Here is a 26,422-nt window from a genome sequence, read left to right on the forward strand (position 1 = left end):
TTTGGTACAAACGAAAGTGAAGCACCTAAATGATTATTATTCACACAAGCGTTGGATTCATTAAACGGTTCTCGACTTCAGCCACTCCATCGACATCCTCTGCTTCTGATTGGAAAACTCAACTGAATCTGTCCCGAGTAGCTACTGAGATCTCTTCAATTCTCTTACAACGTCGTAACTGGATCACTCATCTTCAGTATGTTAAATCAAAGCTCCCTAGGTCAACACTTACACCGCCGATATTTCTCCAGATCCTCCGTGAAACTCGGAAATGCCCTAAAACCACTCTTGATTTCTTCGATTTTGCCAAAACCCATCTCCGGTTTGAACCGGATATTAGGTCGCAGTGTCGAGTAATCGAGGTTGCTGCCGAATCAGGTCTCTTGGAACGAGCAGAAACGCTGTTGCGTCCTGTGGTTGAAACCAATTCTGTGTCTTTAGTTGTTGGATCGATGCAACGGTGGTTTGAAGGTGAAGTTTCACTCTCTGTCTCGCTTAGTTTAGTTCTTGAGTGTTATGCCTTGAAGGGTTGTTACCAAAATGGCTTGGAAGTGTTTGGTTTTATGAGAAGATTGAGACTTTCACCTTGTCAAATTGCTTATAACTCTCTTCTTGATTCTCTGGTTAAAGAAGGTCAGTTTAGAGTGGCTTTGTGTTTGTATAGTGCCATGGTTCGAAACCGGGTTGTCTCAGATGGGTTAACTTGGGATTTGGTTGCTCAGATTTTGTGTGAACAAGGGAGATCAAAGAGTGTTGTTAAATTGATGGAAACAGGTGTTGAAAGCTGCAAGATTTACACTAATCTTGTGGAATGTTATAGCAGGACTGGAGAGTTTGATGCAGTGTTTAATGTAATTCATGTGATGGATGATAAGAAACTAGAGTTGAGTTTCTCTTCTTACTGTTGCGTATTGGATGATGTTTGTAGATTGGGAGATGCAGAGTTGATCGATAAGGTTCTTGGATTGATGGTGGAGAAAAAATATCTTGCTTTAGATGATGCGACCGTGAATGATCAAATCATTGAAAGACTTTGCGATATGGGGAAAACGTTTGCCTCTGAGATGCTTTTCCGTAAAGCCTGCAATGGTGAAACAGTGAGGTTGCGAGATGGGACATACGGTTGTATGTTAAAGGCACTGTCTAGAAAAGGGAGAACAAAAGAAGCTGTTGATGTATATCGATTGATTTGTCGGAAAGGTATTACAGTATTTGATGAGAGTTGTTATAACGAATTCGCTAATGCTCTTTGCCGAGATGATCATATGCCAGAGGAAGAACAGGAATTGCTTGTAGATGTTATAAAGCGAGGTTTCATTCCTTGTACGCACAAGTTATCAGAAGTTTTAGCATCTCTATGTAGAGAAAGAAGATGGAAACGCGCAGAGAAGCTTCTTGATTCTGTTCTTGAAATGGAGGTTTATTTCGATTCCTTTTCATGCGGAATATTGATGGATCGTTACTGCAGAAGTGGAAACTTAGAGAAAGCCATGGTACTTCATGAAAAGATTAAAAAGATGAAAGGAAGTTTGGATGTGAATGCTTATAATGCGGTTCTTGATCGGCTTATGATGAGACAAAGAGAGATGGTGGAAGAAGCAGTTGGAGTGTTTGAGTACATGAAAGAGATGAATTCAGTGAACAGCAAGAGTTTTACGATTATGATTCAAGGGTTGTGTCGTGTGAAGGAAATGAAGAAAGCTATGAGATCTCATGATGAAATGTTGAAATTGGGTATGAAACCTGATTTAGTAACCTATAAGCGTATTATCTTAGGTTTCAAATGATAACTTTTAATTCAGTTGAATCAAAACACATGTTTGAGTTATACAAAAAAGTCTAATCTGTAAAAAGAAAATTACAACAAAAATATCAAAGAGAGTTTTAAAGATCAAAGTTTCAAAATTTCAAACAAGAACAAAGGGAAAAAAGTTGTAATGAATGAATACAATAAGAAGGTTTGTTTAATATGTATATAATATGACCCTATTACATAGTTGATTATTTATTGGTCAAGAGGCAGCCATTCCAGTTCTAGTTCTAAGTCACCAGATTCAACATTCTGAAGCTTGATTTGAACCTCCTGTTTCACTTTCCCATCTGCAATGTTAATGATGCTATCTTCTATAAGAGCATTGTCGTGCGATTTCAGCCATTTCCCAATCTGCATATCTCCAAACATCTCAGGGTCTCCAAAAGCCATTGCAGAAGTAATCAGAGGTTGGATATCAATCTCAGCTTCTCCCATTATGTCATCAGCAGAAAATGTGTCATAATCAAACACTTGCTGCAAATGTCAGAAAGTAAGACAAAAAAGGACCGTAAGAGAAAAATCTTCTGTTTACAGATTCTTGAAAGTTTAGACCAAGCTTTTTACCAATTTCACTGAGCCATAGTTATGAGGAACAGAGAGCATGAGTTCCTCATTCCAAACCGGGTTTAAGTTGCTCTTCACTACAGTAGATTGAGCCTTCTGGTAATATGATGATAAAGATCAGAGAAATGAGTTGACAATAATGATCACATAAGCAATGGTAAGAACATATTTCAAGATATGAAAGCATTCAGTTAATTACCTGTTGTCCTAGAGTCAAGACAACATAGGGATCACTTGACATCATATCTCGGATGGCTAAATTAGTACCCTTTTTAATAGTCACCTTCAACAATCCAATAAACTCAACCATGCCTTCAAGTTGCTGTCATTGTTTAAATTTACAACAGAGGGACGAAATGTGTTTAAACACTATGAAATCAGAAGACTTAGCAATATGCAAGTTCAAAGAGTTTGCTCCACTTGATTCTAACAGTAAGATGAAAAATAAAGAAGCTTTACCGGCTGTTGCGATGATGAATTTGTGCGAAAGCTATCAACAATCTTTTTAGATAGACTTGATGAAAGATATGCTGAACTCTTTGTACTAGAGGCCTTCCCGGATGTGATCCGCAAGCTTGGTTTTAGAAACTCTTGGTGCTCATATTTCGACCTGAATAAAGACTTGAAGATGAATATTTCACAATGAAGGTGTATATACACTATTTATCGGGTTTTCGCAACCTACCTAATGAACCTCATACGTTGGTCATGACTAGCATCAGGTCCAGGTTTAGAGCTTCCTTCAGGTATAAACGCCTCGTAAATTGAGTTTGCAGAGGCATTTCCTCCAATTTCAATCATAGAATCGACTTCTTCATCTGACCATTCATCCAATGTCACGGATAAGACCTGGAAAGTTGAAAACTATCAATACACTTGCAAAAGATTCTGTAAGCCATCTTTAATGCAAATTTTCACCAAAGATAAACAAAAAGTAAAAGGAGAAGCAAAGAGACATAACCTTTGAGATATGAGTGCCAAGGCTTCTGTGCACACCACAACATTTTAAGCATATAAACACTCCGATATTAGCTGACCTGTAATAAGCCACCAATGCCTTGATTAAACAACTAAAAGATTGTGGGTATACTAAAAAAACGGAACAAACACAAGTAGGGAAACAAGAAAAGCTATGGCAGGAAAACAAAACATAACAGTAATCAAACTGCAAGAGAAGCATACAATGTTTACTCAAATAAAACATTAAAGAATCGCATAAACTTACGCCCACTTAGGATCTGGAGCGCCACAATCAGCGCATACTCGGTTATCAGATTGAGTTAAAAGATCCCTTATTCTCCTTTTACCTGTGAACCACCAACTCATTTGTGAATTCCACGCCAGAAGTAAAAACATCATATGGACTATATATATATGAACACACAAAGGAAGATAAATCTTCCTTAGAATAAAAATGGTTTACCTGAGCCAGGCTTTCCGAGTCCGGCTCCAGAATAACTCATTGCTCTTATAAAAAGCTAGCAATCATCAAACAGAATCCTACACGCAGAACAAAGAAAACGCACAATAACGTTAGGAAAAATCAAAACTTTCATCCATTTAAATGTAAAAAAGCCTAAAGAGATCAAAACTCTGCTTTGCAAAATCCAAAACCAAACATTTTGGGAAAGCCACGACCGCAGAAATACCAATTGTAGATCATCATCAGCAATGATTCATGTTCCCATAAATCGAAAATTCAAAAATTAAGGAGACCAAAAAGAAAAGAAAAAAATCCAATCTTAAATCCATTGCTGCAAATACCATTTCAACGACGAAAACATGACCGACAGGAAAAATTCGACTTACACAGAGAATGAAACTCAAACTCGATTGGATACAGAAAGAGCGATAAAGAACGATCAGAAACGAAAAAAAAATGTACGGTATTTGGAACAAAAGAAGATATAGAGATTGGATTGGACGTTCTTACCAAGGGAGAGAGGGCAGGAGAGGAGAGAGAGAGAGAGAGAGAGAGAGAGAGAGAGAGAGAGAGACAGAGACAGAGACAGATATGTTCTTCTTACAAAAATTTCAGACGAACAAATATAATTATTATCTTACAAATGACAACTACGTCTACGTGCTTTTCTTTTAAGTAGTATTTTTTTTTTCTCTTTTCTGAATTTCCTCATTTCTCATTTAATTCCGTATCTGTCTGTATGTATCAACCTTTTTCAAGTTAATAAAATTTGCAGTTGTTAAAAAAACAAAAAAAAAAAAGAATTGTAAAAGTTGTGTAAGTTGTAACGATGCCATGTTAAAGGTCAATTACCAAATAGTACTCTTTCCTTGTCGTTGACCAGTTTCTTTTATTCATAAAAAAAAAGAGAAAAATATATATACAATGAAAATCCGTTTAAGTTTCAATATTTCTGCTGCCTACTATTTCTTTAATTTAGTAAAAAGACTTTTTAACTTTCCAACTAACAGTAATAGTGTTAATAATTACGAAACTCAATTGATCTAAATGATGACCTTAATAATTATGATCTCGTTTGATTTGGTTCAACGAAAAGGCTACGGAAAGAGACTCTCTTGATAACTTTTTAAGACTAAACTGAGAGAGTTCAAGTAAACTCTGAAATTTTTTCGAATTGTCTAATCACCATTCCCATAATCTATATAAGCAATACTACTACAAAACTGAAAACGCAGAAACCAAAAAAGAAGATCCGTCATAGTGAATTTCTCTTCAAGCAGATTTCAACTTGTTCGATGCTGCTGCGAGCTGAGAGAGAGTTCGGTGTCCCACGAACAACAGAAACACTCCCAACAAGGAAACTCCCTTTAGTGTCGTGAACAGATCCAACTGTAGAATGCAACAAAACAAAACAATATTGTGATTAGTACTTGTATATGCGATGGTCTCCTTAATAGTCTAAACAAGAATCGGGGGTTATGAAAAGACTTGCCTTCCACCAGAACAGCACATAGAGAAGCAGAACAGCTGCAATTCCGCCATGGAAAAGTAGAGCGGGTATTGCAGAACCAGCCGACGATGGGAAACTCTTTATATTCGCTCCCAACTGTGTAAGCTGAAACATAAAAGGTTTATATGAGTAGTGAAACAAATGTGATGATGTTCTTCGTATACTATTTACAAGCAAAGGGCGACTAACCCCAATCAGGAAACCGATGAATGGGAGGACTATAAGACCCAAGAAAACTAGTGAGAGCTGTTTTGCTGGAAGCTTTTCAGGAATCCTGAAGATGTGTGATATTTCAGCTTTTGGTCCATAACTCGAGTGAGATTCAGTAGATTGTACAGGAGGACGAGGCGCCTTCTCTGGACGCTCTGGTAGGTCTAATTCGATGTGCCCAATATTACTCAATAAAGAGTTCTCCTGGAAAAAAGAGAAAGGAAGATAATAACATTGTACAAATTCCCGAAATATATAAATCAACTGCATTGGAACTTAAAGAACAGTACTTACCATCGAAGCATCTCCAATGGTTAGTTGGATCTCATATTTACCAGAGAGGTAGTAAAGCTTCTCAACCAATCCAAGAAAATCCTGAAAAAAAAATAACATTAATCATTAATATTGTATTGGGCGTCAAAATTGAAGATAAGTCGAGACAGAACAAAAAACAAGAAGATAAGTATTCTATGCAAAAGAAATTCAAAACCTAGTAGTATAAGGAACTTAACTAGAACTAATTCAGACTTCTTTGCAGAAGTTTTCACGAGAAAGATATGCTCGACCTGTGACTCATGTTTCAGCTTGAAAAATGCCTGCATGGAAGTAAACAATTCAAGAAAGCGAACAGTGCAAAACAATTTTTATAAGTGGGATCAGGAATGAACAAACCTGGTGTGGCTTAAATACATGGCCAAGTGGAGAAGTTAACTGGAATGACAGGCGTAGCTTTTGGAGGTGGTTTGCGGATAATGATACTGCTCCGTCTTTAGTTAAATCTAGCCTACAAATTTGCAAAGAGAAACAGGAAACAAAATGATGAATATAAATCCTAAGAAAAATGGTTAAGCAAGCAATCACAGTATGCAAAAAGGAAGTTGTTAAACAATAATACAGGTGACATACTTTTTCTGAGATTCAACGCTCCCAAGGTCACTATCAAGTACAGCAATTTCAGCATTCTCAATGCTAATAACTCCCGTGGCGGCTATAGGCACTTTTGTTTGAGCTTCGGTTATGTATGCTTTTTCATTTGCTGAATCATCTAAAACAATCTGCAGAAGACGAAGCTTAGAATGTTATCAATATACATATATATGAGGTCTTTGGGTGTAATAGAAACTAACAAGAGCAATACCTCAAATATAAATGTATACTTTCCAACATCAAAGTTTTTGGGAAAAGAGTCCAGGAAGTATGTTGCACTGTCAGCGTCAAACTTAAGCTCCTGTACTCCCAAAATGTCATGGAAACATGTAAACCGGCCCAAAACAGAGAAAACCGAACATTTACGAATGCGAGCTCAAACAGTAGAAGCTACACTCTTTTACCTGGTTATTAATTACAGAAGAATCCTTTGATCTAGAACTTATAGCTTGTGTGAGCTTCACACTAAGAGCTGGTGCCGTAGAACCGAGTACAGTGCTAACTTTAACCTAGTATTAGATAAAGATTAACATATTAGAATAATATACCCAAAAAAAACTTAATGGACGAAGGGTCTAGTCATTATCAAATAGATGAGAGACCTCTACTAAGAATATGCAATGCTATGAGACAGAGCCATCTCTAAACCAAATATCAGCTAATCCCAAAGTTGTAACCAGAAAATCCAAAGTTACGACTTTCACTACTAAACTACAACTAATCAGCAGGGAGACATAATAATAGCCAGTAAATCCAAAGTTATGACTTTCTCTACTAAACTACCACTAATCAACAGGGACACGTAAACAAAGCCAGGGAGTTCAAAGTTAAGACTTCCCTACTAAAATACAGCACCCAGAACTCTGAAGAGAGTTGTATGAACCCAAGAGGGGAAACAAATAAGATTACGGAAAGAGAAAAAGAAAATCCAAACTATGCCAGTCACATTTTCATGCCAGTTTATGATAAGGTACCTTCAAAGGTTCTTTCTTTGACAATGAAATGACGGTAGATGGAAGAGACAAGATGAGTGGAACAGAAAACCTGAAATGATAGAGAGTGACCATAGAACATATTATTCTTCAAATAGAATGACGAATTTTCAGCGAGAGTATAATAAATGAAATTTCACGAGTTTTCGAACTTTTAAACTTCTATTCGTCCCTACAGATATCTTTCTGCAGTATTTCTTTTGTTAAAAAAACTAGGATGGGATACTACAAGACATGCAAATAATTTGACAATGTAAAGCGAAACAGTTTTCCTCTACCAAAAGCAACTGTTAACACAGAAGAACAGAGGTAACAGTTGATCCTTGAAAATTTATGTCTTTCACTCACTCAATTCAAGGTTACTGAAATCCCGTCTTCGATGTGTACTGAAATCAACTGAAACGAAAATGCAGAAAATCGCATGAAAGTAGCTTTACCTGTTGTCTTCCAAACAAGCTAGTGCGTCTATTTGATTGAAGAAATCCTTGGCATCACCAGGAATTCCAACACCAAGAAGGAATTTGGCAAGACCAACTATCTTATCACCTGGAAGCTGCATGAGAGAATGGGAACACGAATGTGAATTATCAACACATCTGGCAGAACAGGATAAACAGAAATATGAGTGAGTATTACATACGTTCAATCCTGTAGATTCTGAAGCTGCAAATGACGTAAGCCCTTTAATTACTGATGCAGTAGTTGAGATTGGGCTTTGACTTGCATCGACAGACTTCTCATCGAAATAAAATGTCCCATCATCTAAAATGCCAAAAATTAATTAAACACCATAAACGCAAAACCAAACAGGTGAAAAAATGAAGAGACTGAAAAGATTTCTTATGCATATAGCCATATACATAAGATAGCAAGTCGTTTTCTGCATACCATATTTTTGGATACTGTCAAACAGCTTCAGGATACCAGTCTTCAATGTCTGGATCTACAAGATGACAAACATGAATGAAGATATCATCACATGACCAACATTAATCACCCAAACTACCAGATAAAATAGCAAAAAGGAATTCAAAAAAACCACCAGCATAATCCAATAAGAAGTCAGGCAGACATGCAGAATTATAAAAACACTATTCTTTATAATTATCAAAACAAAATTGTAGAACACAATTCCCTGTAGCTAGGACTTGGAATTTATAATAATCAGAACACAATTCTTATTTTAGTTAATAAAAGGGTTCAAGACCAAAAGCAGATCAACACTAAACCAAGATACTGTGATGTCTCATCAAAATACATTCTCAGGAAATCAGTACTATAGTGGCTCAAAGATCTCACTTACCAATGATTGATCAATCTCTGAAGGTGCTAATGAAATCACTCCAGCAAGCGTTTCGAAGGCTAAGCCTGAGGAAAACAAAATCTTATGTTCAGAAGATTGAAAGATATAACAATGGAGCAAAAATAGTGAACAAGCTGAAGCAAGAAAAGAAGAGATGCAGAATCTAAAAGGTTTGTCATTATCGTTTGAGCATTGTGAAATACGAAGGGCTAATCCGATTTGTACTACTTACCAGCAGCAAAGGTGCTTGATTCGGGATTGTTGGAGCTGTAGCGCCATCTTCCATCAGTCTGGCTAAGAGTCTGACACAAATGCACAATATCAGCCAAATTTTACTCTGAAAACAATCTAAGTAGAATAATGCAGTAACTGAATTTCGGTAACATGTCAACAATATCTACACTTCTACAAGAGTCTAAAATTGATAGTTCAAAATGTACAATGTAACATCTGATAGTTCAACAACAACAAAATAAAAGGTGAGCTAGAAATGTTAAAACCTTGATGGAGCGGAAAATGGCTTCGGCATCTCCAATACTTAGATCAGTTCCAGAAAATTGCTCCTGTATTTACGGAAAGGCGAGGTCAAACCCTGAAGCCAGTAAAAAGGAAAAGCAGAAAGCCAGAGCTATGGAGTTGAATAAAACAAAACTATTCCCAAAACTATTTTTACACTTCCATGTAATGAGCCAAAAACAAACAAAACTCTCTTAAAATTACTCCCACTCAAGACGCCCATCAAAAGTCTAATCCGTATTTACCTTAACAAGAACCAAACCTCTGACAGAATAGTAGAAATCAAGCAATGACTTTGCACCTTTAACACCAGCTTGAAGTTGAGAAACAATGTCCTTCAAAAGAGGAATAAAAAATGAGCATACTTTAACCACTTAAGGTAAACGACTTTGTGATACTGAGAGGGAGACAATTGTTTACCTTAAGAAGAACAGCTTCACCAGTTTTACATTTTAGAATCCCATTAACGCTTAAAGCATAGAATGCATCCTTTAGAGTAGAAGAAGACGATCCTAGAACTTTAACCACATTCTCACAAGTCCTTGAGCTAAGATCAGACTTTTTATCAATTCCAAGTATCTCCAAAGTCTTTAATGCTTCATAAGCCTCCTCTAAGCTGATTAAAGAAAACGAAAAAACTCAAACTTTTAGATAGGTAACACACACAAAACAATTCATGAACTAAGTAGTAATCAGTGAAATGTCATTAAAAACACCTAAATCAAAACAATGTTAACTAAGTATATAGAGAAACCAACCTTTTGTAGGATCCATCGACTGGTACGAAGACATCCACAGCCGCAGATCGGTGAGAGTCTGAGATCGGCTGGAAAACAGAAGCAGCACCGCAAATTGCTACGGCGAGTATCAGAACCACAAAATGTAAACCACTTCCAGCCATCATCACTGCATAAGAAAAAAAAAAAAAAAACAGATTAACTTATCAAAATCCAAACAATTACGCATCTACGACGGATGGATCAAGAAAAGAAAAAACAACCGGAGATTTAAGCTTCTTACAGATCGGAAGTAGATCCGTACAAGGCAAAGAAGCGGATCAGAGGTCGACGAGTCTCAGTAGTCAACGGAGACTGAGGTTTGTGGAAAGCGTAGGATCGATCTAATGACTTTTGAACCCCAGAGGACGTAACCAGAGAGAAAGAGCACAAAAGGCTAAAAAATTATGAGTGTGAGTTTGGTGACAGCAACTGAAATGACGAATTTACCCTCGTTTCCAGCTTAATTTACACTCCAGTGACATTGTGGTTTAAGATATGAAACGACGACGTGTCAGAAAACCCTAAAACCTTAACAGTTCAACCACCATCGTCGTTCCAAACGGAGAGCTCCGCTCTGAGGAGAAGATCAGCATCACAGAAATGATCCGATTCGCGAGACCAAAACCTAAAATCGAGCTAGTGGGTTACAATCTTCTTCAGAAATGCTACGCAAGTGGAACCCCTAAAGGAAAAGCTAAGCTGAAGACAGGTCAACCACTGAAGCGCAACAAACTCACAATCAAGAAAGGCGGCGGAAGCGGCGGCGGAGGAGGTGGTGAGGAAGCGGGAAAAGGAAAAGGAAGAATCTCAGATGAGAATCAGAAGCTATACGACCAATGCATAAACGCTCCTTGCCCTGTTCGTTACCTAAGACCCAAGGATATAGAACGAGAGGCGAAACGAGAGAAGCTAGGGTTGATCAGTAAGGCGAGACAACGAGAGATTGAGATTCAGAAGAAAAGTGGATATAAAATGGGAGTTATTACTATTACCACTGAGCCGATTAGGATTGGGACTCCGGGATTGGATTACATTTCGTTAGGGATTTTTACGGAAGATGAGTTGCCTAAGTATAAAGTTACGGTAGAGGATGGGAAGAGACTTGCTAAAGAGTATAGTAGAGTGCTTATGAGAGAGCATAGGGCGAAACGTGTGGCGGAGACTAATTTGTTGAAGTTGAGGGAAGCTGCTGTTGAGGCATTGCCTGAACATTTGAAGAAGGCTGCTTTAGAGCGTGATTTGACTCCGTTTTATACAGCCCCATCTTCCAAGCCGCGGTTGCTGCCATACATCCAAAACACAACAATATTAAGATTGGAATTTACACAGAAGATAGAGATACATGTGTGATCAGAGGAAGCTGAGTACCTGCCCAATACCAGCGATCAGAAACTGACCAGATTTGGCAAAAGCTAAAGAGTTGACAAACCCAGGCTGCAAAAAGATCATAAGCCTTGGATGTCAGTATCATACAAATAGGCGATAAGAGCCAAACTAGGAAAACAAACAAGTGGAAGCTCGTATAAAGGTTGTATTGCTCTAGCTTCACTTTCAACACCCCATAAACGCACACAACCATTACCAGCTCCCGATGCAGCGAGATGGCTACCTCTGCAGACGGCGACTGAACTGACCCAAGAACATGCTGATGTACTGTTAAAACAGAATCATCATCAGCTATTCACGGGGTGAGCATTCTTAACCAACGATAAACGTAGATAGAGATAAGCAAGTCAATATGAAGGCTTTCACAACAGTTTTTCTCAAGTTGAACGCAATTACCTTATGTAACTGCATTGATATCGCATCCCCGCGAAGAGCATCAATGCTTAGGAGTTGAGGCTGGTGTCCAAAACTTAGCGCTATAGGAGCTCTCTCTTCTGCATCCCATATTCTGAATGTTTTATCATATGAACCAGAAAAGACTTCTGCAGTTCCTTGTCTAAAGCATAGACTAGAAACAATTCCACGATGACCTGTAAAGGCCTGTAGATACATAACTAAAGAGGCTGATACAGCAACACACAGTGAAACAAATAAGATAGGAATTAAACCATTAGACATGGTCTCGTATGCGGACATCCCACAAATGAACATGGCAATCAACTCCTCCAGTTGCTAGATACTAGCCATCAGAGCTAACCGCTAGTGTTAGGGATTGTACTTGTTATGCCTTTCATTCCAAGATTCCTCGAATTTTAACCCGTGTGACCTCAAGACTTCATCGCTTGGCCATTTGTACTCTTCGCTTTTACCAGAAGATACATCCCAGTGCAGGATAGTACGTCTTTTGAAACTGAGAACCCTCTCGAATTGTCATCTGATAGAGTTACTGCTGTAACAGACTGTTGGTGTTTGACTATAAGTCTATAACACGAAACTCATCACTACTCCGTGTTTCTTGAAAACTGTATTGGTAAAGTTGTGAATATGTTTGCAATATTGTGGATTGTCCTCTCGACCACAATATTGTATCAAAATTTTTAGTTAATTACATATTTAATTAATAAATTAATATCATAAAAGTAAACTTAGCGTCACTTATTAATGGTCATTTCTAAAACCGACGAAACTTTTAGATGCTAAACTTATTAATGTCATTTCTAAAACCGAAACAAAGAATATTAATGTCAACCCTTATTAATGGCATTTCTAATACCAACCATACTATTCAAGTCTTTTGAAACTGAAGTTATGAAAAATCAACGTTTTTACATCCCTTCTTTTTGGTAGTGTAGTATCCCTAGTTTATGTAACAACCTCTGCTATATATATATTGTAAAGTAATCTCTGGCTATCTTTCAAAAATAACCTCAAATACTACTATCGTGATCTTTTGTTAAAATCTCTTAACTACAAGCAAAAAAATGGAAAAATCTCCAATAAAATTTGCTTTCGTTATGTTCCTAATTTTTACATCAGGTAAGTTTTAAAATTTCATGCATTAAACAAGTAACGGAAATCTATATGCAGTTTTATAATTTATAATTTCTTATTTGTGTAGTGATGAGTATCGGTACAGTTCGAAATGTTGAAGCAAAAAGGTTATTACCTGAAAATGTTCCTCTACATCATGAAGTTTTGCCACAGGTCTTTCATGGTGAAAAATGCAAGAAAGGGTGTCCTGTGAAATGTTATACTATTAACAGAATTACTCTTTGTTTATGTGTATGCAGTGGGGGACCTAAAAATAAATTTTAATGGGGCCAATTATTTAATACAACTCTTTATCTTTTTAATCTATACTACTAATTGGGAAGCACACTTAGGAATAAAAAAAAACAATAAAACAAGAATATCATACAATGCCCCTACGACATAGAAAAGCAAAGAACAAGGAAAAAAGTATTTGAGGGCAAAAAGGTAATCTTAAAGAACAAGGAAAAAAGTATTTGAGGGCAAAAAGGTAATCTTTTTGAGTAGAAACACATGAACCCAAAGTGTTTGGACATAAGCTTATTCTGACCTTATATATTGTAGATGCATGTCCAAACATGTAAGTTCTCGCAAACCTGTGAGTAAAATTAAATCCAAACAGATAATTTGCAAATACCAACCATAATATTCGTTAGTCATCTAAACTCTAACATATCAGGGATTCTAAACAAAACCGTTTTAGACAACTTACCATTCACCATAAACGTCACCATAGTAAATAATTGCCATATATGTTCGTCAATTATTCAAAACAAGGCAAATCCAAACAGCTTTGTTTCAATTATATACCATAACAATTTTGTTGCCATAATCATCACCATAGTAAATCATTTCCATCGTAATTTAATCTGTTAAAATTATGCGAACTAGATTTTAACCCGCGGTACACCGCGGACATATAATTTCTATTATAATTTATAGTTTATGTTGTATCTATTTGTTAAATATTGAATGTTTTGTAAATAGAGGAATAACTAAATTTATATTATTTTTTAACCTTCAATACACTTCATGACCATTTGTTTGTTATATTTAGTTTGTTTTGTTTAGTATTTGAGATTCTATTTTGATTTTTAATTATTATAACAAAATAAGAGATCTAAATACATAATCAGTAATTATACGCGGTGATTAAGTCATATTTTTCCTAATGATTTAATATTTTATACAATCTTAGTTAAATCAACTTGATTTTATGTCAAATATTCTAATATTAGTAGTGTTGATAAATAATTATATGAGGATTTAACCCGTGTTAACACAAATTTAATAATATTTTATTAATTTCAACATGTTCTCTTTATAACTCATCTACTATATAACCACATTATATAGTATTTTAGAATTTTTTAATTTTATATATTCGTAATAATTAAATTTTTTATTAAGTTTATATATGTTAATTATAATATTAAAATAATTGTCAGTCGAAATTTTTCTTACGTTAAGAATTAAAGCTCACAGATTTTGGAAAAACAAAATGGGAATCAAATTGTTTCTTTCGTTGTTTACGAAGGATTCAGATATAAAATATCTTCAAAACACAACATAATGTATGGTTAAATATATGATAGTTTATATTTCCATATTGATTACTGTTATTTTTAATTGAAATAAAATGTAAAATATTTAGGAAACAAAATCTAGAGTAATGTTAGTTTTGGAAATTTTTTAGGGGTTAATGTTATGAATAACTTTTTAAATAAACAAATCTAAAAGGGCATAACACAAAATGTACTTCAAAAATGTTAATATAGATGAGAACAATATTTGATTTCAAAAACTTACCATAATATCAATCATGTTAAACAAAAACAATTACGATTTTAATGCAATCAACAATCGTCCTCTACCATATCTCTTCAAACAAATAAGAAAATGAAAACATTAACTGAAAAACTAGAATTGATTTTCCGAATATTCTACAATTACCACAATCGCAACAACTCATAACTAAAATTTCTATATAAACAAGAGAATACGGCATACACTTAAAAACACATCAAACGTAGAAAAATAGATCAGAAAAACACCTTAGTAGAAGAGATGGTTCCCAATGATGGTTTCACTCATGTCTACGAACTTAAGGCCTTCAAAACAACATGGAAAATAAAAGTCAACATTGTGCATACACAGAAGCAGTATACCACATAAACTAGAGAGATTCTAGAGATGATTTTGGCTAATACGGTAGTAAGTTTATTATTTTTACAAAAACTTTTGAAAATATTTTATATTGTCTTTAGTGAGTGGCGAATAGAGAACTTTCAACTTACAAGAGCCTTAGTAAAGTTCTCGGATAGCTATAACGTATTGTTAGTTTAAATTATATATATAGCTTAATATTTTTAATATTAGTATTGAATAATTATTTTCTAATGCAGATGTTGTTGGCCAAGTGTTTTCTATTGGTGACATGAAAAGCTCAGTGACAAACCGAAAAAGAGATTAGAGGTTGAGCTGCAAGACACAAGGTAGTGATAACAGATTTTCTCTCTTGAGAAAGAGCTAAAAAATAATAAAGACGAAATATTTTCAATGCAGTGACCAGCGTCTGTCATTTACTTTGTGGGGGAAGTTTGCTGACAATAATTGAACAGCATGTCATGATGTAAATGATGCAATGGTCATTACAATATTTTTTGTGTGTATAAAGACGGAAACCCTCAGAAGGAAACTATGAATGTTGTTTTCAAAGAATGTTTCAGAATTTGAAATAACTCGCTTAGAAATCCTTCATCAAGGTAAAAATATTTCTTTAGTGTTTTCTGTATTTTAATATTTTTAAGATTTAAAGTTCTACGTATTTTTGAATATATAATCTATACCACTTCTGATATTCGAAAAGGATATTACAATGGATGAAAAGACTGTCGAAGATGGTGTAGGGGAGTATAGTTTTTGTTACAGAGAAACGTTATTGTGATTTGTCCAAAAAGAAAACGTTTTTGTGAAGGAATGTCGTTGTATGTATTATCTCAAGGACAAATGATTTATCTTTATTGTTAAGATTATTTTGTAATAAGTTAATGTGGTTTTTTCTGTTTGAAGTATACCTACTGTATCTACCGTAAGTTTATTTCAAAAAAAATTCCATACTATTAAGAACTTTTGTTTTCTAAATATTTGTTTCCTTTTTTAGATTTTTAAAAATATCGAATTTAAACTATTTTCTTTAATTATTCTTTGTCAATCATATATAATTACAAAACAGAGACAAGATTAAAAAGCAACACATTGAGATGAATATGGAACATGAAAAACTTACACGTAACAAATGATGATGTATTCTTTATTCTACAGCCAGTTTGTAAGTGTACTCATCTTAATGTAAAAACAGAATCAGCCTAAAAAAACAAATTCGTATTAGAGTTTAGTAAACTTTAAAACCCGTAATTAGTTTAAACTTAAAATTGATTTCATTACTTATCTTTGATATCGTAGTCCTCAACTGTTTCATATCCTGACAAGGTCAATAAAACCCAGATTTAAAAAGAAGAACTGACAAGTATACAATGTAATTTTATAAGATTTTAATAAAAAGAATATGAAGCAAACTTATTTCTAAAGGATCAACAAGTCTCATACCGGATTTACACTGGAAAAATTCCACGTCAAAGCAATATTCAAACGAAATGCATCAATTAGATTACAAATCAAATAACAAATTAAACTGTTGGTTTGATTAGAGAAATATATCCAACTATTAACTTACTAGTTCAATCGATTTCCAATAACATCAAAAAGCAGTTATTGTAGTGGTGGATCTGAGTTTGCCCTAGGGAAAACGGTTGACCTGTTTGATGAATTAACAACAACTCTGTTTAGAAAGCTACTTTTTTGAAAAAAATAAGAAATTAAAATCTTCAAAAACCACAAAAACCAGGTTTAAAACAATCTATAAGAATACAGATCTCACATCGAAAATCAATTAAAACGATAGACAAAAAGTAATTGAAAAGGCAAATAACAAATTCAATTGTTAAACGAAATTAAAACAACAGTTCCAACTGTTAACTTACCTGTTCAGACAATCAGTACTCTAACTACGAAAAAGATATTGAAGAAGTATCCGGATTTTAGAAAAAAAGGGAATATCGATTTAGATTCAGCTGTAATCGTATATGCTTTGTTGAGAATAAGAGTCGAAGAGGAGTGGAGAAGAAGACCCAATTTTGTATGTCTTTTCGTTTCCTTTTCGTTCTCTTATTTTTTTTTTCACAAAACACCTAATGACATTTCATGGATATTACGGCCCAATTAAAGTGAAATCATATACAGGCTCATTAACATTTTGTGGGTAATTATTTACAAACTGACCCAATAGGCCAATACTAACACTAATACCATTATTTTATAAAAATTACAACTAAACTTAAAAAAAACCTGTAACAATTATAATTTTTAAACTAGATGAATCATATATAAATTAACAAGATGAAAAAAGTCAATTATTTTTTTAATATTTATATTATAACATATGATATATAAATATAATTATATTTGTGTTTGTGTTACTCCATACAGAATGTCGAAAGTTCCTGTTTTTGCCTAAATGTCGTTTCTAATCGGAAATAAAAAAAGTGTCTCATGCAACAGGAATTTAGGAAAGAGTGTATGACACAATTGGATGAGACATGACGAAACGGAAAAGGAATTACGTCCACCCTTAAATATTTGGATTTTTCTAAAACATGATTTAGATAATCGAACAAGATATTTTGATGATAGAGCTTTAATCGAGTTTTCGGATTGGATTCGGATTCGCGCCCAAGATTATCGGGTGAATCATATCAATTTGCTCGAATCGATTTTTGTTTTGGACACACATCTTTGTGTTTGTCGTTTCATCTTTTTCTTTTGTTTTTTTTCCCAGTACATATAAATTGTTAATGAATATTGGATCCAATAATGACCCAACTTTTTACAACAAACGAACCATATCTCCAAAATAAATTTGGACTTCAATATTAATGGCCAATTACGCTTGCCATGATATTTTAACATATAGACTTACATAATCTTTAATTTTATGATAAACTACAATATAAAAGTTTCTAAACATTTAAAAAAAAATGTATATGTGCGGGTCGATCACTAGTTTTAAATTTAAAACAAAACAAACAGAAATATGTTGTTTTATTTTGTGTATATAAAAACTAATAGAGAAAGTAAAATAAATTACATATAGCAAAACAATGAACAGAAATATTAAAATAAATAATAATAATAATAATGAGATTTCAACAATTAAAAGAAAAAGAAAAAGCAATATAAAGCTAATGTCCAAAAAAAAAACAAAAAAAAACTATGTAAAGAAAATCACATTTTAAACCCTTTAAGTGTTGATGATGGGTACCACTTCACCAAATTAATTTCACTAAAAGCATTTTTATCGGTAGGTTTGTTATTTTGGGATTCTTACATTTTTTAGTAGTAAAAAGTGTACTTTTTAAAAATATCCAAACTATAGTTTTTTTTTTACACTGCCTACAAAAACCACCATGACCGTCATAGAATAAATATGATAAATATTGTTTTTTTTGGGAATGGAAGTGACAAAAACATAAAGAGAGGATATTCTCGTCGCAAGTTCAATGACCAAGATTTAATTTAATTTAGTTTAATGCTTCGGTTTTAATTTGTGTTTCTTTTCAAAAAATGACAATTATTATTTTACTTGTAATTAATTCTATATAAGTGTTATTTATTACAATTAAATTAATTTTTGAATATTTTTATTAAAAATTAACCAAATTAGAAAATTTTCTCAATAAATTTATAAGTTATCGATAAAATAACTTCTATAAGTTTTGAGATTTTTAAAGTTCCAACATTATTACTTTATGGAGGTTTTACAGTAGATGTAAGGATGTAAAATAAATTTCTTCCCAATCTAGTCTAAAATCTAATTCTTATTTATCAACTCAAACCTACACATCTAATAATTTATTTTAATTGTAAAATCTAAATTTTAATTCTTATTTGTCAACTCAAACCGACAAAATTTTTTATTTAATTATAAAATCTAAACTCTACCCTCTCCCTTTAAGTTATAAACCCAAACATAAACCATAATTTTCTTATAAATCCAAACTCACATATCATCCTACTATATTAATTGAGAAGTACAAATATGAAACTAAATTTAAAATGTGTAAAAAATTACATTCAATTGCCATTAGAAATTTTTTATTAAGGTTAATTAATTAACTAAATAAATATAATTAATTAAAAATAAAAAACGCTGAGAGATCAAAAATAAATAAAAATTTAGAAAAGTAAAACAAATCTATTCAAATCAAAACTAACTTGTACTAGAAAAAAAAATTAACAGTTAAGATTTTAAAAAAATACAAATAATTATTATTTAAAAAAATTATTATCTCTCTCTAATAAAATTATGGACGAAAATTACTAAATATTTTTTAAAAAATATAAACCAATCAGAATTTCAAAAAACTATGATTTTATATCCAAGTAGACAATAAAATTATTTTTAATAACTAGATTTCAAAGATTTTATTAAGATTTTAAATTATGATTCTCCTATCATCTTTATTTTATTTTATTTACAAATTGTTTAGAATTTTCACATAATACTTATAATTAGTAAATATTCAGAATTTTTTCTGCATATGTTGTGATTTAAATTTTTAAAAATGAAGATATATTACTCTTTTTTTTAATGTAAAACATATATTACTCAATTTATGTAAAAATGATTGTTTTAATTTTCACATTGGCGGGTTGGTAAAACTAACTTTATATAGTTGATAAATTAATAAATTTTATTTGCTCACAATTATCATATTAAAATTACTACTTCAAATTTCACAAAATATTGATGCAAATACAACAAACAAACAATATAAAACTGTAATACACATAAAAAGTAAAATATTATAAGATTCTAAAATAATTCGTATTAAAAACACATATAGATTTATAGAATAATTAAAAATAAATATTATCTCAAACAAAATAATTTTAAAAAAAATATATAACAATAGTTTTTATTATTATATTATATATTTTTTTTTTAAATATGGACCGTGCTTTAAGCATGGAATATAACCTAGTATCATTTAATTGTAAATTATAAATTTCTATTTATAAACCTTAACCAACATATAACCTTCTAAATCAAAACTTAATAATATTTTATATGATGTACTAACCCCTGTGACCAGCGTACATCCGCCAATGCATACAACACGAATGTGTGTCGGATATAAAACCAGACCTAATGCATGTTTTGATGATGAAAAATCTATTAACATATTGAAAATTTAGACAAGCCAAAAGACATTACAATATGTGAGAGAACCCTAATTAAAGAAATGAAGAATCTGACAACTTAATAAAAATGGAAAGCCAAAGCCAATATCTTTTAAAAACACTAGTGATCTAAAGTTGTAGCACCAGAATTATCAGCAACAACACCACCTTCCTCAGCTTCCTGCAACGCCATCTTCTCCTTCAACGTCGCCTTAGCTGTATCATACGTCGCGTGCAACCCAAACAAGACGTAATATACAAGCAGAATACCTGTCCAGATTGCAAACCTAATGAAAGATTTGACATCGATCGAACCAAGAAGAAATATATTAATAGCGATCGAAGCTGAAGGCAACCACGGGACCAAAGGAACACCCCAAACTTTCGGGGCCCTAGCTTGCGGTACAAGAAATTTCATCCCAACTGTAGACAAAAACCATATCGGAGCCGAAACGCAATATCCAATCCAATCTTCTTTTCCCAAGGCCCAATATACAGCAGTCGCGGTTGAGGACGCAAAAATCAAACCTAAGAACACTAAAAACTTGTTACGGTCACGAGAAGATGTTTCTCCGGTGACGTAATATCTTCTGACGAGAAGAGCCACAGCAACGAACATGAAGATGAAAAGTGTCGAAACAGACAAGAGATCGGCTAAAATTCTCAGTTTTGTGAAGAAGGCTATGAGAGCTGTCGCTGCGAGCATTACCACGGTAGCGTTAATCGGTGTTCCGGTCTTTGCGTTGACTTGAGCTAGCCATGGAGGCAACATATGGGTCCGGGCAATGTGCGTCATGTACCTAGCTTGACCAATGGCTCCAACTAACAAAACCGTCGTCATACCTACACATTTCAACGATTAGTTTGGATGTGGCACATAAACCAAGTTTTGTTTGCTTAAGATAATGCTTAGGATTGTGAGTTTAGTTAGAATATACAAAAATCAAATGTAAACATATACACAAACGCAACATTTTAATCAAGGCCAAAATTGTTGTTATATACCTTTAAGGGCACCAAACGCGACAATGTACTTAGCCCAATCCCATCCAACATCCGAAAAAGCAACCGAGAATGGCGCATCCGGATCAATCTGGCTATACGGTTGCATGAGACACAACGCAACCGCCATGAGACAATAACAAACCGTGGTAACCACCATCGATCCAACAAGACCAATAGGAATATCTCTCCCTGGATTTTTGGTCTCCTCAGCCATCGTCGAAACAGCATCAAATCCAATATAGGCAAAGAAAAGAACCGCCGCGGATTTAAACACTCCTCTAACGCCATACGGAGTGAAATCGCTGTAGTTTTTTAGGTTGGCTTTAGTAAATCCCGCGATAACAACAAAGAGAATCACGACCATGTGGATTATAGAAGCGATGTAATTAAATCTTGAGGATCCTTTTGTGCCAAGGACTGCTAAAACGCAAATGATCACGCAAACTCCGACGGCGATTGGATCTAAGTGGCTATAGTCTTCGCCAAGACGGGGAACTATGACGCGGAAGTCGTCAGGTTTATGGTTCAAAAGAGTGGCGAAGTAAGAGGTCCATGATCGAGCCACGGCAGCTCCGCCGACTACGTATTCGAGGATTATGTTTCCGGCGGCGATGAATGCCATGAAGTCCCCTAGCTCCACTCTTAAGTAAGCGAAAGAACCGCCTAAATATACATTTGACGAATATGTAACGTCGGTAGTAAATACGTTAGTGTGTACTTAAATATTTTTTGGTTATTCTTTAACTATAAACCAGTATATAGACAGAACAAAAAAACAAATTTTAAACTGTTGTAATGAATGTGGAAATAATATAATATATTTGTGTGTATGTTAAGTCTTACTAGGAGACCTCGGCCAGAATTAAAATTGTGATAAAAATTGATATATTACCGACCAAAAATTATTATTACTTTTAAAGCCAAAACGAAAATCTAATTACATGGCGACAAATTTGCCCCCTTTTGTGAACAATATATGTTAGCTTAGACTTCATTAGTTATTTTTAGAGAATGTCTAAAATGTTTTTTTAATAATTAATTTTAATTATAGATATCTCTAAATGTGTAAAAGTGTTTCTAACTAGACACTTAAAAACATTTTTGCAAACACTAAAGACACTTATAATTATAGAGTATTAAATTAATTATAAAAAGAATGTTTAAACTAGGCCTGGGCATTCGGTTAACCATTCGGTTTCGGTTCGGTTGTATTCGGTTTCGGTTATTTTGGATATAGTAATATAGTAACCATTTGGATATTTATGAAATTTCGGTTTAGTTCGGTTCGGTTTCTTTCGGTTCGGTTTCGGTTTGGTTATTTAAATAAATAACCATAACTAACATAAATTATATTAACATTAACCAAATAAACCAAATATAACCAAAACTAACCGAATATAACCAAAATTAACCAAATATACAATAACAAAAATACAAAAAAAGGAAAAATATTGATTCAATTTTACAAAATAGTATTTAACTTTGTAAATTCAAAATAATAACATTTACATATATTGATTATTTAAAATATTTAATTGTTTTGAATCTAGAAATAATTTATATTTTAAGTTTATTTTATAGTTTTGCATAATATTAAGTATATAATATTTGATATCTTCTAGGTTTTCGGATATTTCGGTTAACCATTTAATTGTCGGTTCGGTTCGGTTCGGTTTCGGTTAGTTTGGATATAGATTTTTACTAACCATTCGGGTATTTGAAGAATTTCGGTTCGGTTCGGTTTAGTTTTTTTCGGTTCGGTTTCGGTCGGTTATTTGGTTATCGGTTATTTTGCCCAGCCCTAGTTTAAACATTCACCAAAAATAAGCAATAAAATGGTCTTAACTATCAACTAAAATATAATAATCAATCATCCGATTGGACAATTTTGTGATTTTTTTGTCAACAAGAAGATAAATATTTTTGGCTACTATATATCAAATTTATAATAGTAAGATTATACGATAGACAGATAAGTGCAGCATGTGTATGTGAAATTGTGAACGACCCTCTGAAGTCAACTAATTAATTGACCCCGGAGATTCCGTCAGGCCACGATAGTTGAAAACTCAATACAGGATAATATACAGTTTATGTTCTATAAAGAATACAAGCAATGGTAGGTGCGAGCATGTCCTTATCATCTAAAAGTTTGTACCTATTTTATTACAGTAAGACAAACGAAACAACGTAACTACTATATTCCTATGCGTTTAAAAGTATTAAAGAGCATAGTGTATGGTTGACTCTATGTACATAAATAGTATACTTTTATCGGTCTACGGTGAATGAAAGTGACTGTCTAACTGATACAGAAAAAGGATCTTCTGAAATTTTATATGTAAAAACGTATCTTTCGTTACTAAACCACTACACTAGGGACACCCTAGAACATGGGACAAAACTTAATTCACGCCGAACCAAAAAAAAAAAGATTTAACTTGCGGGGAAAATGAAACAACATAAATGATTGAATCAAAAGATTTAACTTGCGTTTTGGTTCAAAGGTGTAAAACTAAATTTTAAACTTGTTAAAATATTTTTGTTCTTATCCTAATTATTCAAAATTTTATATAAAATAAAAAAACTTGAACAAGAATATACAATAAAATAAGATAGTATTTTTTAATTACCAGCGACGGGAATCTCAACGGCGAACTCGGTGTAACAAAAGACGGAGAGCATGGCGGAGACACCGGAGACGGCGTATGACAACACAACCGCGGGACCGGAATATTCACGTGCTTCAAGTCCGGTGAGAACGAATATACCGGAGCCAATGACAGCACCGATACCAAACCACATCAGATCCCACCACGTCAACGTTTTCTTCATCTCGTGACCACTACGAGCCTTTATCTCGTTGATCTCGTCGGTGTCGAGTGAACGAGTGGTAATACGATCCAAGAACCTACTAGGTGTTTCTTTAAGTGCCTTAAAGTAATTCCCCATGCTTTGGAACGATTCCTCCGGTAAGAAATCGTCTTTTGTGCATGAACAGCCTCGCCTACGTAGGCCAGCGTCACCACCTTGTTCCGATGCCATTCTTTTTTTTCTTTTTTTTTTTTGGTCCGGATAAACAAGAAATTATTACGATCCAGATTCTGATTGAGATTCAGAATCTGAGATCGGTTTTGTAATACAAGTTTACAATGAATGGAGACTAGAAACTTGGGAAAATACAGAGAGAGTATATGAAACTGAAAAGCGTATGATTTTGTTTTAATTTTTTTTTTGTAAGTAACAGATAAACAGATAAATTTGGGATCTTAAAGTCTGCCTTACTTATAGTAATAGTAGGTATCCTTTGACGTTTCTGTAAACAATATTTTTGTGTAATTAGCTGGAATTACGATACCGAGAAATTAAATATGGAATTAGAAACCTTAAATGATAGAATCAATCCATGAGATTTTTGTGTATTATGATTATGAGGTGACTAGTTTGGTCAGTAGTTGCATTCTTTGACATTTTTTAATTTTTATACAAAGAAGAAATTGTCAAAAAATAATACATACATACAAACAAGGTGTAAATCGAATTATGTCAAAAATAAGAAAAGAAATAAACTAGTTTGGTTCGAATTTCACACACCAAAAACTTACCGCAATTGCTCCTCTTTGCCTCAAGAAAGACATTGGATTCATCTATTTTTTAATGTTTATTTTTTAATACTGATTTTCTCAATTTTATATTAAACGATGTCAGATCCAAGAACTGTGATACTTATTTGGGTTATCTTTTTACCTCCAATAAACCATGAAAAACAAAAATAACAAAACGAAAAGATCATGCCTCTTGTGTGTGTTATGTGAATTAAAAGAGCATTAAGTTATTGGAACTGAAAATAATTGGGGGAAGTGGGAGCTAAAGAAGAACTTAAAACTTGTCTTTGCAAAAGTTTTACATAAGATGATTAAATATAAATATATATATATATACATATAATATTACTATTATAACAAGATATTATATTCGAATCAAATTTAGGAAATAATTCATATGAGAATCATACCATTAAATCAATATCAATATATTATATTTGAAACCGAAGTATAGGAAATAGAGACTTCTTAAAATATCTAGAGATTAGAGAGAACTAGTCAGTGGATGTTAATATTCTTTTATTTTTTTTGAACCTTAATTAGTTTTTTTTATGGTGGAAACTTTTGGTTGTCATCATTTTAAGCCTAAATCTTTTTCTCCCACGATCAAAAGAACGAAGATTGAGAGTATTGTCACTAAGGCTCAATGGCTCTATTATGGCTCGATTTGAATTTCTCTTATTTCATTTGCGTCAGCTCCTACACACGTATCAATGATTCCTTAATTTTGTGTGTGTGTGTGTGTGTCAACGGCACATGTATAACACATATGCATATGTGATGCATAACACATATGCATATGTGTTAGTATATCCGACAAGACATTAATTAAACATTAATAATCCTTGTCATCCATACGTATCTTGATTCGCTTACATACATATTACTGTTTCAGGTCAACCGTAGTAGTGACCAGTAATATAATTAGAAGTCAAACTAGAAGTTATTTCACTACCAATATAATTTTTTTTATTAAAGTCATAAGATTAATTTGCATGAAATTTCCTTATCAAAAATATATTTTCCCCTTATAACTATATTGTAATAATATGAATTATGATCTATTGATTATAATAGTAAGACTATTCATTCTTTCAGTGGTTCAAGAGAAGAGACTGACAATTATTTTAGTGGACCTTCTTTTCTGGTTATCGGAAAGTTCAAATGTGCTCATACTCTCAAAAGACCACGAAAACATCGAGCAAAACCACGTACATGTTCTCCCGTTTTCGTAAAGTTTTGGAAGACAGAGGTTGCTGTGTTGTCTTAGCAAAGCCTGACACACTCATAAACCTAAGCATCATTGAAGAGGAAAAAAGCGGCATACTCAAGAGTCTACTCCTACTGATCTGATCCCAGTGAATGAAGCTTTAATTACTTTGTTTGTTACAATGCGTAAATATTATACTATTATTGTCTGGCCTGTAGTATTATTAGTTCACTCAACGCCCATCTTCACCTCCTAATAAGAAAGAGTAAATGCATTAGACAAGTTGTTGATGATGATGATCTAAGTACTGCTCATGAGTCACCTGCTGGCGCCAGTTTACACAAATA

At 33.4% G+C, this 26,422-nt stretch overlaps 5 protein-coding genes and 1 pseudogene across 12 annotated transcripts; 2 read left to right on the forward strand and 4 right to left on the reverse strand.

The window, feature by feature from the left end:
• The first annotated feature begins 29 nt into the window (after window positions 1–29).
• Window positions 30–1,889, forward strand: LOC104718216 (pentatricopeptide repeat-containing protein At4g21170). The gene has a single exon (XM_010435922.3). The coding sequence runs from the start codon at window positions 30–32 to the stop codon at window positions 1,785–1,787; it is 1,758 nt and encodes a 585-aa protein (XP_010434224.1). The 3' UTR covers window positions 1,788–1,889.
• On the reverse strand, window positions 1,773–4,577 carry LOC104718217 (ADP-ribosylation factor GTPase-activating protein AGD12). Of its 4 annotated transcripts, none has more exons than XM_010435923.3 (9): window positions 4,311–4,577; window positions 3,801–3,877; window positions 3,603–3,684; window positions 3,339–3,414; window positions 3,063–3,226; window positions 2,837–2,987; window positions 2,577–2,699; window positions 2,378–2,473; window positions 1,773–2,287 (listed from the first exon to the last, which is right to left on the reverse strand). In XM_010435923.3, exons 2-9 carry the CDS (start codon window positions 3,838–3,840, stop codon window positions 2,006–2,008), a joined length of 1,014 nt encoding a protein of 337 aa, XP_010434225.1. In that variant the 5' UTR covers window positions 3,841–3,877; window positions 4,311–4,577; the 3' UTR covers window positions 1,773–2,005. The 4 variants fall into 4 exon arrangements, with proteins under 4 accessions (XP_010434225.1, XP_010434228.1, XP_087325457.1 ...); XM_010435926.3 differs by having other exon boundaries at window positions 2,378–2,470; window positions 4,311–4,448; XM_087469331.1 differs by lacking the exon at window positions 4,311–4,577 and adding an exon at window positions 4,189–4,298.
• Window positions 4,578–4,898: 321 nt separating this feature from the next.
• Window positions 4,899–11,261, reverse strand: LOC104718219 (dolichyl-diphosphooligosaccharide--protein glycosyltransferase subunit 2). Of its 4 annotated transcripts, XM_087469329.1 has the most exons (22): window positions 11,030–11,242; window positions 10,775–10,904; window positions 10,279–10,662; window positions 10,017–10,164; window positions 9,679–9,874; window positions 9,504–9,593; window positions 9,243–9,305; window positions 8,975–9,044; window positions 8,743–8,807; window positions 8,328–8,382; window positions 8,080–8,201; window positions 7,877–7,992; window positions 7,422–7,491; window positions 6,852–6,956; window positions 6,659–6,748; window positions 6,427–6,575; window positions 6,193–6,304; window positions 6,033–6,116; window positions 5,815–5,895; window positions 5,500–5,724; window positions 5,293–5,415; window positions 4,899–5,189 (listed from the first exon to the last, which is right to left on the reverse strand). In XM_087469329.1, the coding sequence occupies exons 4-22, from the start codon at window positions 10,160–10,162 to the stop codon at window positions 5,073–5,075; spliced, it is 2,079 nt and encodes a 692-aa protein (XP_087325455.1). In that variant the 5' UTR covers window positions 10,163–10,164; window positions 10,279–10,662; window positions 10,775–10,904; window positions 11,030–11,242; the 3' UTR covers window positions 4,899–5,072. The 4 variants fall into 4 exon arrangements, with proteins under 4 accessions (XP_087325455.1, XP_087325454.1, XP_010434229.2 ...); XM_087469328.1 differs by having other exon boundaries at window positions 10,279–10,904; window positions 11,030–11,261; XM_010435927.3 differs by having other exon boundaries at window positions 10,775–11,247.
• LOC104718220 (uncharacterized) lies at window positions 10,638–11,217 on the forward strand. Its single transcript, XM_087468518.1, has 2 exons — window positions 10,638–11,149; window positions 11,214–11,217. The coding sequence occupies exons 1-2, from the start codon at window positions 10,638–10,640 to the stop codon at window positions 11,215–11,217; spliced, it is 516 nt and encodes a 171-aa protein (XP_087324644.1).
• On the reverse strand, window positions 11,024–13,703 carry LOC109126822 (U3 snoRNP-associated protein-like EMB2271; annotated as a pseudogene). The gene is made up of 7 exons (XR_015568232.1): window positions 13,666–13,703; window positions 13,504–13,549; window positions 13,090–13,103; window positions 12,099–12,445; window positions 11,546–12,028; window positions 11,406–11,471; window positions 11,024–11,318 (listed from the first exon to the last, which is right to left on the reverse strand). The product of XR_015568232.1 is annotated as a U3 snoRNP-associated protein-like EMB2271 (transcript).
• Window positions 13,704–20,230: 6,527 nt separating this feature from the next.
• Window positions 20,231–24,626, reverse strand: LOC104718223 (cationic amino acid transporter 1). The gene is made up of 3 exons (XM_010435932.3): window positions 23,894–24,626; window positions 21,261–21,923; window positions 20,231–21,098 (listed from the first exon to the last, which is right to left on the reverse strand). Exons 1-3 carry the CDS (start codon window positions 24,303–24,305, stop codon window positions 20,377–20,379), a joined length of 1,797 nt encoding a protein of 598 aa, XP_010434234.2. The 5' UTR covers window positions 24,306–24,626; the 3' UTR covers window positions 20,231–20,376.
• Window positions 24,627–26,422: the final 1,796 nt, after the last annotated feature.

This window comes from Camelina sativa, chromosome 10, assembly GCF_030686135.1.
Source record: "Camelina sativa cultivar CO46 ecotype springtype chromosome 10, ASM3068613v1".
Taxonomy (NCBI): domain Eukaryota; kingdom Viridiplantae; phylum Streptophyta; class Magnoliopsida; order Brassicales; family Brassicaceae; genus Camelina; species Camelina sativa.

Coding starts and splice junctions, on each gene's coding strand:
- LOC104718220 (XM_087468518.1), top strand. CDS start 10,638: ATGATCCGATTCGCGAGACCAAAACCTAAAATCGAGCTAGTGGGTTAC.
- LOC104718217 (XM_010435923.3), bottom strand. CDS start 3,840: ATGAGTTATTCTGGAGCCGGACTCGGAAAGCCTGGCTCAG. Junction 3,227..3,338: donor TTGGCACTCATATCTCAAAG/GTTATGTCTCTT, acceptor TCAACTTTCCAG/GTCTTATCCGTGACATTGGA. Junction 2,474..2,576: donor TCTTGACTCTAGGACAACAG/GTAATTAACTGA, acceptor TCATATTACCAG/AAGGCTCAATCTACTGTAGT.
- LOC104718223 (XM_010435932.3), bottom strand. CDS start 24,305: ATGGCATCGGAACAAGGTGGTGACGCTGGCCTACGTAGGCGAGGCTGT. Junction 21,924..23,893: donor CGTTGAGATTCCCGTCGCTG/GTAATTAAAAAA, acceptor ATGTATATTTAG/GCGGTTCTTTCGCTTACTTA. Junction 21,099..21,260: donor CGCGTTTGGTGCCCTTAAAG/GTATATAACAAC, acceptor TGAAATGTGTAG/GTATGACGACGGTTTTGTTA.
- LOC104718216 (XM_010435922.3), top strand. CDS start 30: ATGATTATTATTCACACAAGCGTTGGATTCATTAAACGGTTCTCGACT.
- LOC104718219 (XM_087469328.1), bottom strand. CDS start 10,162: ATGATGGCTGGAAGTGGTTTACATTTTGTGGTTCTGATACTCGCCGTA. Junction 9,306..9,503: donor GAGGTTTGGTTCTTGTTAAG/GTAAATACGGAT, acceptor CCGTAAATACAG/GAGCAATTTTCTGGAACTGA. Junction 6,957..7,421: donor CAAAGAAAGAACCTTTGAAG/GTACCTTATCAT, acceptor ATCTAATACTAG/GTTAAAGTTAGCACTGTACT.